General features: G+C 41.7%; 1 protein-coding gene across 11 annotated transcripts in view; it reads right to left on the bottom strand.

Annotated features, from left to right (window-relative positions):
- col13a1 (collagen, type XIII, alpha 1) overlaps positions 1-16,439 on the bottom strand; it is a 76,441-nt gene that overhangs the window by 25,021 nt on the left and 34,981 nt on the right. For 7 of the 11 annotated variants that reach the window (XM_079279880.1, XM_079279881.1, XM_079279879.1 and 4 more), the window contains exons 17-34: positions 16,217-16,243; positions 14,967-15,011; positions 11,372-11,407; positions 11,232-11,285; positions 10,556-10,642; positions 10,411-10,437; positions 10,278-10,313; positions 10,118-10,174; positions 10,002-10,025; positions 9,858-9,911; positions 8,094-8,138; positions 7,569-7,703; positions 6,139-6,210; positions 5,900-5,941; positions 5,722-5,772; positions 3,379-3,405; positions 3,149-3,235; positions 670-705 (exon numbers count right to left, since the gene is read on the bottom strand). In XM_079279880.1, the coding sequence (XP_079136006.1) occupies positions 670-705; positions 3,149-3,235; positions 3,379-3,405; positions 5,722-5,772; positions 5,900-5,941; positions 6,139-6,210; positions 7,569-7,703; positions 8,094-8,138; positions 9,858-9,911; positions 10,002-10,025; positions 10,118-10,174; positions 10,278-10,313; positions 10,411-10,437; positions 10,556-10,642; positions 11,232-11,285; positions 11,372-11,407; positions 14,967-15,011; positions 16,217-16,243 (942 nt within the window). The remainder of the gene's footprint in view (positions 1-669; positions 706-3,148; positions 3,236-3,378; positions 3,406-5,721; positions 5,773-5,899; positions 5,942-6,138; positions 6,211-7,568; positions 7,704-8,093; positions 8,139-9,857; positions 9,912-10,001; positions 10,026-10,117; positions 10,175-10,277; positions 10,314-10,410; positions 10,438-10,555; positions 10,643-11,231; positions 11,286-11,371; positions 11,408-14,966; positions 15,012-16,216; positions 16,244-16,439) is intronic. The other 4 variants (XM_079279886.1, XM_079279888.1, XM_079279887.1 and 1 more) reach the window with 4 other exon arrangements.

The raw sequence follows: 16,439 nt of genomic DNA, 5'->3' as shown, positions 1-16,439 counted from the left end.
ATTTTTGGATTGTTTCAGTCTATTAATCATAAGGTGTATAGCCTGACAAATATTGAGCTCTTGAGGCCAGTACCGATCTATATATTTGATGTATTTTTTCTCATGAACACAAACATTTTGATTGTTTGTGACTGATATGTTGGCATATGTTACATTTGAAAAATAATCCTGTCAGCTATCTGTGTTGGATGACATATGTACTGTTTCTAAATGACCAATGATACTGTTACATATTGGACAATATATCTGCTGTAAGATATTGGCCCATATGTTCTAATAACGTGTTTCACGCTATGGGAAGCTCTTCTTCCTCTTAGTCTTTGGAACTAAGACTCAGCGAAAGATTCTTGCTGAGCCAACTTATATGACTGCTGAAAAGGTTGTCAATAATAACCACGGGGGCATACGGGTGATGCATAGAGTTGCCTTGTTTGCCATGAAAGTAGATTCTTCATGCCAGTGCAGCCCCACAACCCAACCCTGAACAGCGCTGTCCTCGCAGAGCTACTGTAGGAAAGAATAAAGACATGACAAGCATGGGAAGCAGGAAAGCAAGCAGATATGACAAGCAGACATGGCAGACATCAAGCAAGCTGTAGCAGGGAGGTGGAGGAAGACGAAGAGGAAGAGAAGGGAGGGGGGGACTGGAACGGGACTTGTGCCACTCACCACTGGACCCGGTCTGCCGTCTAACCCATGAGCCCCCTGTATAGCGTTGTACACAGTTAGAGAGCAGAGGTGATGGGGGAGATGGAGGAAGGTGGGGGAGGGGGGAGGTGAGTGAAGCTGTGACTCAAGTGACTTCAAAAACATTCAGATGATAACAAATAAAGGGTGAGGAAGTGGTGGAGGTGGAGGTAAAGTGAGTGAGAGTAATTGTGAGTCATTACTGGTCATGGTGTGTGGCTCATAGTGATGCTCTGTGCATCACATCCAAAGTGTTAGTCTGTCTCTCAATCGTTTGTGACTTCTCTACCCTGTGTGTCAATCGATAGTAACAGCTCACAAACATGTATTTATTTTCTTTAATAGATTCAGTAAACAGCTGCAGTTTTAGCAAACGTTACTTAAACAGGGAGGAGCAGTGCATTTATTTGGAACTATTTTCATGGTGGATTAATCCACATTTCGTGCTCTACTGAGTATCTGTGCCAGCAGGACGGGGTATGTGGGATTGAGTCAAAATAAACTAGTGTCTGACTGAGATTCTCACCAATAAACACCGGCAATGGTAATATATTCAAGCACTTAAAACGACCTGTTAATTGATCAAGAATTACAATTTTGACTGGCAAGGTCCACAGTCTTGTGTTTTCCAGAGCTTTCATTCACCACTCATGGTCTGAAAGTTAACTACGTGCACTGATGATGGCAGTGAGACACGTTTGAAAGCGCCAGAACAAAATACCCAATTACATTTAAAAAAGGAGTGTGTGTTGTCAAATTGGTGAATGTGTTTGTTATTTTGCTTCAGCGATGAATAAAGAAGTGTGCTGCCAATACAAAATACTTCAAGTCATTTGGAATCAATTCATAACACAACAGAACTCTTCAAGGCACACACAGACATTGATGAACAAACGGGTAATTAGTAAAATGCTAATGCAAACAGAATCACACAGTCAGAATGTTAAAGCTAAAATTGACCCTTTGTTATGTCCCGCCCCTCAAACGCAGACTGGCCAATCATAGAGTAGCATCCGGCTCTGCTCCATAGACTCTCATCAGACTCTCATCAGTGGTTTCAGATGTTCTTCATGTTCAGGCTGATTTCGTTGATTTGGAGCTAGTCATGGTTAAACATTGTGTAATAGTGAATAAAGAGGAACAGGGTGGTTCCCTATGTTCCTTGTCTTTTGTCTCGATCACCATGATGTGCTGATTCAGTGGAACACTGTGATCTGGAGGTTTTAGCTTATATCTTCATCTTTTGAATCTGTTTTTCTTAATCAGTTTGACATCATATCCTTCAAACACATATTCTCGACGCTTTTCTCTGCTTCTCCCTGAAATCACCTTTTCTTTTACAGGAATGAGTTCATATTTCTTCAGTGAGTGAAGTTAGTGACAGTGTGGGCTCCATGGTACAGTAGCTCTGACAGCTTGATGAAGTAAATATATGTGTGTGTGTGTGTGTGTGTGTGGTGAAAGTATTCAACAATTGTTTGTGTCTCCCCTAACAATCTATTGTGATGTGTCCTACTTATAGAGTTTCTGTATACGTGGTGTTAAAACAGTCTCACACGTATTCACAAACAAAGAAACTTGTCAAACACAATGCCCACATAAACACAGAGGGATGTGTGTCTGTAAATGTGTGTCTGGGCCTCTCATTTACAATTCAAATAACACAATTTGCTAATCGACATAAGCAGTCTTAGAAATCATCATATTTAATTCAAGAATCCCCATGAGGATACATTGGCCTGTTTTGAATCCAGGTCTGGTTCTTTCTTTATTTACAGTATTTCTTTTTCTCAGTGTTGCCTTTGTGCTTCAGTATATTTCACTGGCTTGTGTTGACACTGTTTCCACCCCTGGTCAGCTGGTTATGGTATACTTCTTGCCCATAATGAAAGGTTACTGTATTATTTTAACAATACAATATTGCATTCAATATCGATAGTTTGACATAAGAAGAGGATTGACTGTACAATGATCTCTGATATATTGCTATCAAGGTCAAGGAAGAGGGGCTTGTTACCTGACAGCGACTGAGTAGATACATGTGTTTGTTAATGTCAGCGTAAACCAAGAACACATTGAAACCCACAGTGCTAGACACCTTATAATAGTATTAAAGAACATTGAAAACAGCCCGATAGTAATTTGAATAACATTTTGAATAAATATGTCCACACAAGCAGAACATGTTTTAGATTTGGAGTGTTATGTAAATGATGAACTTCCTGTGAAACAATCCACCCTTTCAAACAGCACTTTAACAGGATTATGATGACAGAAGCAACATCTGAGACATGAAATATCAGTCAATAAAAAAACCTTAAACTAGGATAGAAACAATATGGATTTTTTAAGGTTGATAATCCCTAAATAATCAAAATGCTCTCAGGAACAGGATGTAACACAAACAGAAGATAGAAGGCAAAGCATTTGAAGACAGGAACAGGAAGTAGAGTGTACTTACAGGGAGTCCAAGATGGCCTCTGTCGCCCTTGTCGCCCTTCTGACCCGACGCTCCCTTCTCTCCTCTAATGCCTATGCCTGGTTCTCCCTGATATACAGAGTACAATGGAAATGTATCCTTACACCGTCATTCATTGCATAACTATGATGCATGTATACAACATGTGAATGGAAGCCTATTTAATAAACATAGGAGCTGTTAGATATTATTTTATCGTAACAATATCTCACCTTAGGCCCTGAAAATCCTTGAGATCCCTGGATGGAGCAGAAAGAGTGAGATTACTGACACAATGTTACTGTATGTTACTGTATCCCAATTGTTGAAATGTACCAGTGCACTGGTATACTTGAGGTGCACCAAGATAAATAGTGCAAATGAAAGTTCGGCATGATTAAGCAAACTCTACTGGTGGGGCTTCAGTTAATGAGCAACATGTCCATTTGATTTCATTGTTTTTCCTTTTATTTCCCTTATTTTCTTCATTCAAACTCAATTGTATTTCTCTCTGTCAAACAGATTAAATGACTATGAACATTTGTTAAAAGGTACAAATATGAATCACAAAGAAATCAGAATTCCCTTATATGCAGACGGTATTATACTATACTTGTTTAAGACACCTGATCATTATCTAAGATTAAATAAATGATTAATGTATTTAGAATTTTCTTTAGGTCATTAAATAAAAAAGGGTAATGATGCAAATCAACGAACACTTACATAACCCAATGAGGAGATGTCAGGTGCCATTTAAAATGGCACCGTACACTCTCAAGAACTAAAAATAATAGTGATACATTTTTTTACATGGGACAGGAACAGGAAGTAGAGTGTACTTAGAGTGTAGTTTTGTAAACTTAGTTCAGGAAAGGGACCACGCCAAGAACACGGCTCATTTCTCCTGCACAAGTATTTAAGCTCAAATGAACCCGTTCACTTCCTTTTCGACTCCGTTCTCTCATCCCTCCCCCCCAACCCCATTTTGCTTTCCTATTCTCTCTCTCTCTTGCAGAATTACAGGAACACCAAAGGTCCCCCACCACATCCCTTCATCCCTCTACCTCTATCCCTAACCTACATCCTTTCATCCCTCTATCTCAATCCCTACCCTACATCCCTTCATCCCTCTACCCCTACCCTACATCCCTCTACCTCTACCCTACATTGCTTCATCCCTCTACCCCTACCCATACATCCCTTCATCCCTCTACCCCTACCCTACATCCCTACATCACTTCATCCCACTACCCCTACCCTACATCCCTTCATCCCTCTACCCCTACCCTACATCGCTTCATCCCTCTACCCCTACCCATACATCCCTTCATCCCTCTACCCCTACCCTACATCCCTACATCACTTCATCCCACTACCCCTACCCTACATCACTTCATCCCTCTACCCCTACCCTACATCCCTCTACCCTACATCCCTCTACCCCTACCGTACATCCCTCTACCTCTACCCCTACCCTACATTCCTCTACCTCTACCCTACATCCCTCTACCCCTACCCTACATCACTTCATCCCTCTACCCCTACCCTGCATCCCTACATCACTTCATCCCTTTACCCCTACCCTACATCCCTCTACCCTACATCCCTCTACCCCTACCGTACATCCCTCTACCCCTACCCCTACCCTACATTCCTCTACCTCTACCCTTCATCCCTCTACCCCTACCCTACATCCCTACATCACTTCATCCCACTACCCCTACCCTACATCACTTCATCCCTCTACCCCTACCCTACATCCCTCTACCCTACATCCCTCTACCCCTACCGTACATCCCTCTACCTCTACCCCTACCCTACATTCCTCTACCTCTACCCTACATCCCTCTACCCCTACCCTACATCACTTCATCCCTCTACCCCTACCCTGCATCCCTACATCACTTCATCCCTCTACCCCTACCCTACATCCCTCTACCCTACATCCCTTCATCCCTCTACCCCTAACCTACATCCCTTCATCCCTCTACCCCTACCCTGCATCCCTACATCACTTCATCCCTCTACCCCTACCCTACATCCCTCTACCCTACATCCCTTCATCCCTCTACCCCTAACCTATATCCCTTCATCCCTCTACCCCTAACCCTACTCTACATCACTTCATCCCTCTACCCCTACCCTACATCCCTTCATCCCTCTACCCCTAACCCTATCCTACTTCCCTTCATCCCTCGACCCCTTCCGCTTCCTAAATCTTAAAATCATCTCATTACGCAATAAACCTCTAAACTCATACCGTTATTGGCGCGATCCTTGTTAGTGAAATATATTGTAGATATAAGATCAGACCTTTTAGAACTGCATTGGGAGGTTGCACTTGATTGGCAACCTTTCACTGTCCGATTGCAAATGTTAAGGTGTTACACTTGCAACTTCATCATTCTTATTGGATCATTACATTGAGGGAAGTCATGTACTGTTAGATATCTGTCAAACTTCAACCTGAGGCCAAATTAGCCAAATGAACTGGAAACCCTTTGAAAGTGTTTAGGGCGTTTAAGCATGGGCTCGTGTTACGTTTCAGGGGTTGAATGGCATATTTGACTCACTGCTGGGCCAACTGGTCCTGAAGGTCCTGGGGACCCTGGAGGTCCATAGACCTAAACACAGACACATACAAACACAAGCAAATACTTTCAATTCAGAAAATGTTTCTCATAAAACCTGCTGTGCTATAATTTACCAGGAACTGCACAAATCAGACCTGCAGGTTAATGACTAACTTACCATTTCTGACCGTCCTCCTTCTCCTGGTTCACCTTTAGGACCCTGTGGAAATAGGTGGCAAAGACACAGAGGGTCACATTCCCAAGTCAGACAAACTATTAAGTGAATGAAGAATGAGACAACACAGCACTTTTTCACACAGCATTTGGGGTGACTACTAAATATATTCTACTGTTCCCCCTTTGCCAGGTCAGACACTGCATCCAGAGAGATGCAGCCTGAGGGGCACCATCGCGTACCATTGAGCCAGGTAATCCAATCGGGCTTTGGGCCCCTGTAGCCCCCTTTTCACCCGTAGGGCCATCTAAACCCTACAGAACAAGACAGGGGAGATGGACATCACGATAACAGCAGAGTGTTTCAATTTAGGGACTGATGAGTTCATCTTCATGTTGGAATCAAAGCATAAAAGACAAAGCAGAACGTTTGAACAAAAGCTTTACACCAACCAGCACCTGGGCCAGTATACGTCAATTGGGGTTCATTTTTATTTGAAATAAAAAATTGTTATATATTTAGCTTTCAAGCTAAGTTTGCGCTGGGCAAAATAAATGCTCAGTTTTGAATGCTGTTGGAGCCATCCACGTTCAAAATGTTTACCTGCAACATATGGTTTATAAACAATTATTTAATGCTCTGACAAATGTTGAATGCTTGGTTTTCCATACTTTGATCTGTTTTCAAAATAGATAATGTATGGTCCCATCGTGCCCTTGCATGGCACCTATTTGTGTTCTACTTGTGTGGGTGCTAACGTCTCGTTGTTAGAAAGCTGTTACTTTGGGCTGGGGGGGGGGGGGGTGTGTTGTCTTATAGATTAACAGCCCATTTCTACACGACCAATTTACTAAGTACTGTACATGGGTACAAATCTGAGGTTTGTGCTACGTTATGCTTCTACTCTACATTCGTTTAGTTACATTCAACTGTATTAAATGTAATGTGTTTTATTATATTTATTTATTTATTCATTTGATGGAGCTTTATTGATATTGTTGCATCGGTACTTTGACTTTAATAAAGGAGATGGTTAGTTCTTCCATCACTTACCATCCTCCTGCATTCTCATTCACACATTCCCACAACATGTTCATACAACGTTCATACAGTTACTAAAGCACTGCACAATCCAAGTACATGGTGGGACTGTATAGGATGGGCCCTGGAAGATATTTCTTAAAATTATGCATTCAGCAATAACATACACAGGGATTTCTTAATTAGGAGTGTTGTGAAGGCCCTACTTCGCATTCCATCTCATTGTTGTTGGGCCAGTCCAAGACAAATATCAGCATGCTCAAACAAACAAAACAGGATGTACACACAAGAGCAACATAAATGTCTCCCTTAATAAGCAAACTGAACAGATATGAACAGGATGCAGAAGAGCAGTTTTAACTAAAGGCTCTCAAAGTAACACCGGGCTACAAATAGCATAGCCTTCTATATGGGGGCATTTTTGGGATCCATGCTGCAGTGAATTAAAAGCTGAACACAGTGTTGAACCTCGGGTCCCTTCCAAGCTAGTGAGTCTCTAATTAGATAATGAGAGGGCAGCTGGAAAACCCAAGGCCTTCCCTCTGGATAATGACAGATGTGAGACTGGGGCTTTGGTCAGGGAACCCTAGGCAGTGGTGTGGTGTGGTGTGTGGTTAACACAGTCACTCACAGGTGATCCAGATAGACCCATGTCTCCCTTGTCCCCTTTGGGTCCAGAGAAGCCCATGACGCCACCCGCCCCTCTGGGACCTTCAGGACCGGCTGGGCCTACAGGACCGGGCTCTCCAGGCTTCCCCCTGGGCCCCTGAAACCACAAGAGGTCAAGGTCACCTCACTTAACCGGATAGAAGCTATGTTGAGATTCAAAGATCATTTATTGTCAATATGCAACACAAATACATACACAACAAAATGCAAATGTAGCCCATTTCCATCACAAGAAAAACAAGACAAAAAAACTAAACAAAAACATTTTTTTCAAGTCGCGTCAGGAGGAACGCAAATAATTCTCTGGTTGGATAACATGGCTGACATCTTAACATCAACAATATTCCACATCAGGAAAAAGGTGAAATCTAAAATGTGAGCTTTAATCATCATCCATCACTGCAATCAATTGACTACTATCACAATGTAGATCGATGAAATAATTCAACTGCCTGGCTGATAATATGAAGTACTGATAACTTATTACCTTATCTCCGTCCAGTCCTGGAGGACCTGGCAGACCAAGTTCACCCTGAGGACACACCAAGGCTGTATTACCAACTCGGCAAAGAATGCAACTTTTTATAACACTTACACACAGGATTTAACAACTCTGAAAAGTCATCATGGCAGCAACTATTTTATCTTTCATCGCAACAATGGCAAAGTAAACTGTATAAATACACGATTGAAGTTACAAAGTAATCCACCCGGAGTTTGGGTTTCCATGTATTTGATTGGCCGCCAATGCGGCACCTTGCTGGATGATGCTGCATTGCGTTGCTGTAAAAGTTGAGCCAAGTTCAACTTCTTTGCCAGAGGACCCTGCTTTTTCTTCTGGAGCACTTTGCATTGGCACTAGTGGAGTAAGGTAATTACAACGGGCCCCAGGACACACTATTATGGCGGGGACCGTTACTTTCTAATGCTTTTCCATTGAAAGGCATGAATGCTCACTGGGCTTGCAGATGTGCTCAGCACTTCAGTCTTCGCTCATTTTGTGCCTAAACTAGGTTGAATATATTGTATAGTCTTATCACATGATCAAATAGAGACTAAACATTGGACAACATCTACATACATATTACCCATCATCATGTCTGTATGAAAAGAAAAGATTTTTCATTTAAGTGACTATTTTTACAGTATATTTTTAGTATTTAGTATATGGAGTTTATGTCAAATTAGCATATCATCTTTTTATAGATTTCTACTGACCATTTTACAAAAGGAACAAAATAACAAATGGAAACCAGATATGGGTTCACCTTTTCTTTTTCAAATGGCCCTGCGTGTGATATAATGTGAGCTCTTCTTTGCATACAGGCATATTTTCAAGGTTCTATTTCCTGTAGAACTCGTGCATCACCTCACACATTCACCTCTCCATATATGCTGGCCTCATCCAGCATTTGTAGCTGTACATATGAAAAACAATGCACCGTAATTCATAGATATTTTAAACACATACTTATCATTGAGGGAATATAAAGAGGTGAATGGCTCCAACAAACAGGTGAGTATTGGGTACTTCAGTAACAACGCTTTATTACTCATTTCAACCCAAACGGCAATCTTTTCCTGAACCGAGATAAGTGTTTCTGTTGCCTAAACATAAGTAAGTTGTTTCCTGTTGAGAAGGAAGTTTGTTTTGAAAAGACTGTATGCATATAACCAGCAGATATTGAAACGTGTTGCTGGACTTTAGAAGGAAAATTCACAAAAAATTAGTAGTAACTGGTCGTAAAATACGTCAAACCGTCTGACTGACATCATTTAAATGAAGTTAGATGTGCTTCCACCTCAGGGCATATTTTTATGCTTTAACATTCAATTTTCTACTATTTAGGTATGTAACTCAGGCTGTTTTCAGACACTGTTCATAGCTACTGTATCTACGAAAAGTCATGCACTATAATTCGTATGACCCACATTTACGATTTGTAATTACTACAAATAATCACGAGCCAGGACGGGTGATCTCGTAGTCTACCCAAACCCAGAAGTCAGCGTTGACTCATGTAACTCGAGTGACGACATTTCCATCGTTATTTTACCCAAACAACGATCTTTTCCTGAGCCGAGTCACTCTGGCTATGGCACAAACACAACATTAACACTTACATCAACAGCCCAAAACAATATATTTATTTTCTGAATGTAGGAATTGTGGCTCATCTTTTACATGCAGTGTGTAATGAAATAGTGTCAGAACATAACGTGTTAATTGTCATATTAAAATCTCTCCTACTTTGGTACCAGGGAGTCCAGGGGCCCCTGAAGGTCCAGGTAATCCAGGGGGGCCCTAGGAGGAGAAGATATGATGTCATTAAATCGAACTTTTACTACTGTTCTGCACTTGCACATGTTGTGATAAACCCTAGAATGTACTTACCATCAGGGGTATGTTGCGGATATCCTGTGGAGGAATGTTGAATGTTACAGTATTTGTTTACCCTTTACTGTTAATACATGTAAGGAAAATTGCTACTAAATATGAGTTACACATACATTTTCATTGTTGTGGATTTCAGCCTTTCCTGGCTCCCCAGTTGGGCCTGGAGGACCCTATAAGGTGAAAAAAAACCCATTTGTTAACGACATCATTATGATTTTAAATATTCATTTTGTGTCAATAATTGCAACAAGGACTCTGCCGGTCCCCACTTACTCTTGGTCCAGCTGGGCCATCAGGGCCTGCTTCCCCCTAGAGGTTAGATGAAGGTATGACACTTAGATTCTCCATAAACACTCAACTTGTGTTATTATTTGGAAAGTCTTCCCATTATGCTGTTGTATCTCACCGTGCCTCCCTTATCACCCGTGTCACCCTGAAAGATAAACACACAGTCACTTCCATGGACACTAGCTTTTGTTAAAGTGTTACTTAATAATGGTTGATGGAGGCATTGCTTGTATCTATACTCGAATACAACTATTTCCCTTTACCTTTATTCCCATTAGGCCTGGCAGTCCTGGTGAACCAGGTTCTCCTTTAATTCCCTGGGCTGCAAAGCTCGCTTCTCCCCTCTCACCCTGCCATACATAGAGAACAAAGTCTTAGCTGAACGCAGTACGACGTGTTACCAGACAAGAACAATAATGAATAGAGATTGACTGAAAAACATAGATTTTTTTATGTCCAATATGGTGCTGAGACATAAAAAGTAGGATCCATGAATAGAATTTGAAGAAAAAGGAAGTTAGTATGCTGGTAAGTGCTTATGAGTCGAGATTATTTGAGCATTTCTGTACATTCCCACAGATCACAACATATCCAAGACAATCCATTCTTCTGTGATTCAGACTGAAACAAAGAATGCATGTATGAGTGTTCTTAGAAATGACAAATGGTATGATATGGTTTGCACAGTGCAACAATAAAGAGTTAGCGCCCCGATTCTGAAGCAGTCATTTAAGCTGTAAATTATACCATCCAAAGACACCAAAGCACTCCAACAAACCACGAGGGAAGCTCAGTCCTATTTGGAGCTTTGGCCCGTCACAAACACAAAACACTGATGCGATGAATGTCTGACTGCAGATGTCCAGTTATTGGAGGAATAAGGGTGACTGACTGACAGACAACCAGACAGTAAGGGTGCTCATGCCATTCCAGGCCTACCCTGTAGCCCCTCTTGCCTGGGATGCCAGGGGTACCGGGGTGGCCAGCCTGGCCCTTTGCAGTGAAAGAAAGAGTTATGACCCACTGATCTGATTGGGTATGTAATAACTGCCACACACACTGCTCATTCATGACTTTACCTTTAACCCAGAAGTGCCTGGGAAACCTGGCCCTCCCTACCATGGCCAAGTTGGCATAAAGGTCAAAGATGGTGGAAAAGGAAGAAAATGAAAACAATTATCAGACAGTTTTTTTCAGGATATTGAAAAAGACATGCAGACACATCCAGAAAGCAATTATGCATGCAACACATGGAGAGAGTACTGAATGGGCTAACTGGGCACAAGAGAAGTCAATCGAATGACTCCAAAGACAGAACAACCATAATGAGATGCAAAATGACTACAAAGAGAAGTCAAAAGACTGCAAACACTATCTTCTCTCAGACTGGGTGTGTTTCCCTATGCAGGGGGAGTGGGAGCCAGGGGCCCAATTTCTCAGTATCTGCCCATGTAAAAGTATAGAGTGAAAGGAACCACACTTGAGTCTGTGTTCTTGCTCCTCTTGTCTTTTGAATGAGTAGATTTAAAGATGAGGAACAGCCACAGCGGTGACAACACAAAGCACAGCCACAGCTGGATGGTAGAGGAGCTTCTACAATCCTGTTTTCCGCATGTAATTCATGATTAGGATGGAGATTAAAGGGACCACAACAGGACAGAGTGTCCATTGGCGTACAAGAGTTTGTAGCCAGATAAAAGCCATGCTGGATCTCCATTATCCCCGCTACCCTCAGAAGTACCTGAGTGGTGAAGTGGCTCATTAGAGACGTTCCCAAAGAACCAACTGCCCCAAACAGGAAACAGCATCTCTCTTTGATCCATGACTGCTAAATCAGCTTGTAGCATTCCTCTGGTCCTGGACAGTTTGTCCTTCATTCTATTTTAACATCTCTCTTTCCATGACATGGGTGGAGGCCCAGATGGATGCTGTCACACTGGCATGCCTTGTCTTGATTTATCAATATGCTAATCTCTTTTTTGAGGGCATGTAGCCAAAGGCTTTGCACTTCAGAGGAAAAGTACGGAGGGATGAGTTTGAACCAATCCCTCACCCTCACACTTACAGGAACTGTAATCATCTTCCAATGATGCTGCAGGATCACTTGTTTTTGTTCTGTTTGTACTGGAGCCAAGTCGTCCTGTCACACTCAGTGTCAGAGGAAGGACATGGAGACGCAGCTACTCATTGCCAGTTTTGGTAATGATTTACAAGGAGAAGTTCCATGTGTACACTAAACAGTGAAGTGGTATGCTTGGTAACAGATGGACAGGATTAGGTTTAGTCGAATGTATCAGTGTCATGATACAAAGTTCCTGTAACATTAAGAGCACTTAAAAATTATACATCAGTAAGCCAGCGTCACTACTGCCAAATATCATAGAAATAAGGAATTTTCCAGAAAATATTGATTGTCAAATATATCAATGCCACATGGTTTCTAAGAAGCACCTGTGCTTAACGGTAAAGGCCAATCAAATATGTTTTGATCAGATTTCCTACAAGTAAACAAGAAAATATGTGTCAATGAACAGTTTTATTGTCTCTCAACTGAGTACCGCTACTTATGTATATAAATACAGTTATATACAGTTCTTGTAAGTGTCAGGCATACTGTGCTATATTCCTGTTCAAACAAGCCACGATTGGAGCAAACGTGCAGTTATGTGCAATATCTTGATAAATAGCCACTCCTGTATTGGTTCTTGCCTGCCTGTGTCCTGCTCCTGACCCTGACCCTGCTCAGGATCTGCTGCTTGTGTTTAGTTATGTTGCCAGTTTGTGACCCGACTTCCGGCCTTCGTCTTTTGGGATTTTTGTTTGTGTGTTTGTACAGCCTTTTGCTGTAAGAGTTCATTGACCGTTCACTAAAGTGCCAATATTCATTCTGCTCTGCCTTGGTGACTGCATTCAGGTGATCTTTCCTCTTGCTTGTCGATGGAATGTGACATTGCATTTCTGCTTCTTCCTCTACGATCCTCTACCCTCACAATGGTCTGTACAAAGCTGGGTTGGGGGTAGGTATCTTGCTAATTTGCGCTCATACTACTAACAGTACTGTACTTTTCATTCAGAATTGTTTTTCCCCTCTCACATTTAAAAGGGTACATCCTCTTGAGAACATACAAGTGGCAAGTATTATACATATTATAGAATATAATGCAGGATATTAGGCTTCAGAGTGCGAGTAGTAGAACGTTCATGGGGTGTACCGAAGATAAATGGTTCAAGGAATCTTCCTCTGGGCACCATGAATATTTGGACAAAATATTTGTATCAGGTATCTTGCTCTGGAGCAAAGGACGAATCTAACCCAACCTTGATGGCCACTGTGTTCTGATTCATTCAGGAGATGCAGATGTCTTAAAAGAGGCTAACTGTTAAATTAAGTGACAGAGAGAGATAACACAATATGCTGCATACAGATGTATGGCCACATTGAAGAGGTATAGAACACAGTGGGTGACTGGAGAACTCTGCTGTCTTCCCCTCTTCTCATAATAGTTCTCCCAGCTGGGTAGCGCATTGATTTTCATTTAAAGTGGAAAAAGGCAGAACCTTTTCATTTGGTCAAAGAAGTGTGACTGTTGGCACACTCTCCTTTGTGATGAAATCCACACTCTCTCTGTCATCGCATGTTGCTGTTACCAGAGCTAAAGTCAAGTCAAAGCTGCTCTCAAAGATGGAGCTTATTAGATCAGTCTATAGCGAAGCAGTAGAGTAATTCACCAGAGTGACCAATGGAACAAGGTCTTGATGTGGTAGTTGGTCTGCTTCCTTCATGGCTAGACTTGGGCAAGTCATTATTTGTGCCAAGACCTCTACCTGGCCCAATTTATTGAACTCAGCTCTCTGAGATTATATACAGAACAGACTTACCCTGGGTTGATGAAAGCCTCAACTCCTCATGTGACCGTACCCTAACGCTGAAGGATCAGCCTGTAAAAACTATTTCACTTTATTATTAAACAATAAAAGCTTTCCAGATCCCTGCTTCCTATGGACACCAACCAATACGCACTTTCTTTGAAGTGTTCTGCTTTTTACTCCCCCCCCCCCCCCCCCCTCCATTTCTCCATTTATTAGGTTTAATGGAGAAAACACACATATGACTGCCACTGCTACTGCCATGCTACTGTAGCCAAAGAAGCTGTTGCTGGAGGTCAGCTGGGACTGGGACTCCTCTGTGTAGTCTGCATAAAATTGGACAGACATATTATATTCATAAATGAGAGCGCCCAATGGAATGCAGAAGTGCCTTTAACCTGCATTCTTTCTAATCAGGGGGGTGACTCCTCTGGTTGTAAAAATAAGCCTGATTGTATAGAAGTCTATGTGACAATGACCCTATTGTTCATTACCTCAGTACACATTGTAAACATGAGTTTATGGTCTCAATTGCTTAAGTCTTCTTCAATACAGCCTGATGTTCATTGAGTAGACTATGGTCCCATTTAGAGACAAATAAACCATAAAGCAGATTATACTTTAGGGCGGGGCTACCTGAAATCCATCATGAATTTCAGGTACCTTTTGAAGTACCTTTCCACTTTGAGATACATTTTAATTAAAGAGATTTTAATCCAGACTCCAGCAGCCACATCTGTGATCTCGCCATGCATAAATAGATCTTAACACGCCACACACAAACTCCATGCTTGGCTTTCACTCTACCTTCCCTCCCCTCTCTCCAGGGAAACCCCTCTTTCCTTCATCTCCCTACAGAGTGGATGGAAACATCAGCTCAGAGATCAGACACGCCCTTTCAACCAGGTTGAAATCAAAAGACATGCAGAGGCTCAGGGGGAAAAGGGAGTATTCCTTTGAGACTGACAGGAGGAGATCTACATTTTCAGAGATGACCAGATGACCAGGGGCCTCCTATCATGCTGGTCCCTGGACAGAAGCAGCAAGAAGTTGCCTTGTCATGAAATTAGTAGCAAGTGGAGGGGAGATTTTTCATCCAGACGGGTAATGCAAGTAAGGCAAGTTATTCTAGATCCAGATCATGAGTCTATGATCATGTTTTCAGTCAAAGGCTTGTCATATAGGAACAAAACTTGCCATTCAACATGTGCTACGGGTATGGTGAGGGTTAGCATTACCTTAATCCTAACCTCAAAGTTGTGATAACCCTTTTCTCTGCTGGATGGTGTGTCTTTCCAATAAACTATAAATCAAAACTCCCAAACTTAGATCATGATTAGGTTAGCAAGAAGATTCTGTGTGAGCAAACTGTCTACACAGAGCGTTTAGATCTTCTATTCTTTCCAAAGAACTGACAGACAGAATAAGCAATGCAAGATCCGTTCCTCTGTTAGTACATCCATGTCAGTCTGAAGCACAAGCTAAAGCTAAGACACAACTGGGCCGTAGCTACTACTGACCTCAGTTAGCATTTTATCATTATTTGTTTTTGATAAAAATGTGGAGATTTTAATTCCTGAAAGCGCAATTTACTTTCTATAGCTAATAGTTACAGACTCTTAGATTTTGAATGCCCCAAAAGTTTGAGAAAACAATTCTAACTCAAGGTCAGTAACTAGCTGGTGACATATTGGATTTGACAATCTGGAAAAATGTATTGTTCTAAAGCTGAAAACTGATTTTTCATTTCCTCAAGAAAAATCCTGCATCTGTATGTATCTTTGTGAGAAAACTCCATCTACTAATTAAGATGATCAGATGCATTTGAGACTCCAGTAAAAAAACAAAAAACAGTAAGTGGATCTTCAGAGAAGGTTCCTGTGTCGGTACAAGCACAGGTTGTTTTTGGTGTCTGAACAAGAGTGTTTAGAGGAGGGGACAGGTCTCAGGACGTCTCTAACCGGAATAGAACAGAGCCAGGGGGGTGTAACTTTCATTGGCAGCTGTTCCTAATATTTTGAGACTCTTAAGAAAAATTAAAAGGTAAAAAATCTTACCTTAATTCCTTGGTCTCCGGTAACTCCCTGTGAAGCAAAGCAGAGGCAAACATAGTAAATGTAACAACTGACAACAATCAATCCACTAGATGGAGCAGGAGATCCTCTGAGCATTATGGGGAGCAGTGAGGACTGTGTCCAACACCTCACAGACTGGATGTTTGAACTGAAGGAGCATTTGCATTTGCAATTTGTTGTTCAACCTCTGAAACAAAAAGCCAGA

Source organism: Melanostigma gelatinosum, assembly GCF_949748355.1.
Source record: "Melanostigma gelatinosum genome assembly, chromosome: 12".
Classification (NCBI taxonomy): Eukaryota; Metazoa; Chordata; class Actinopteri; order Perciformes; family Zoarcidae; genus Melanostigma; species Melanostigma gelatinosum.
This window is presented reverse-complemented; position numbering and strand designations above follow the sequence as displayed.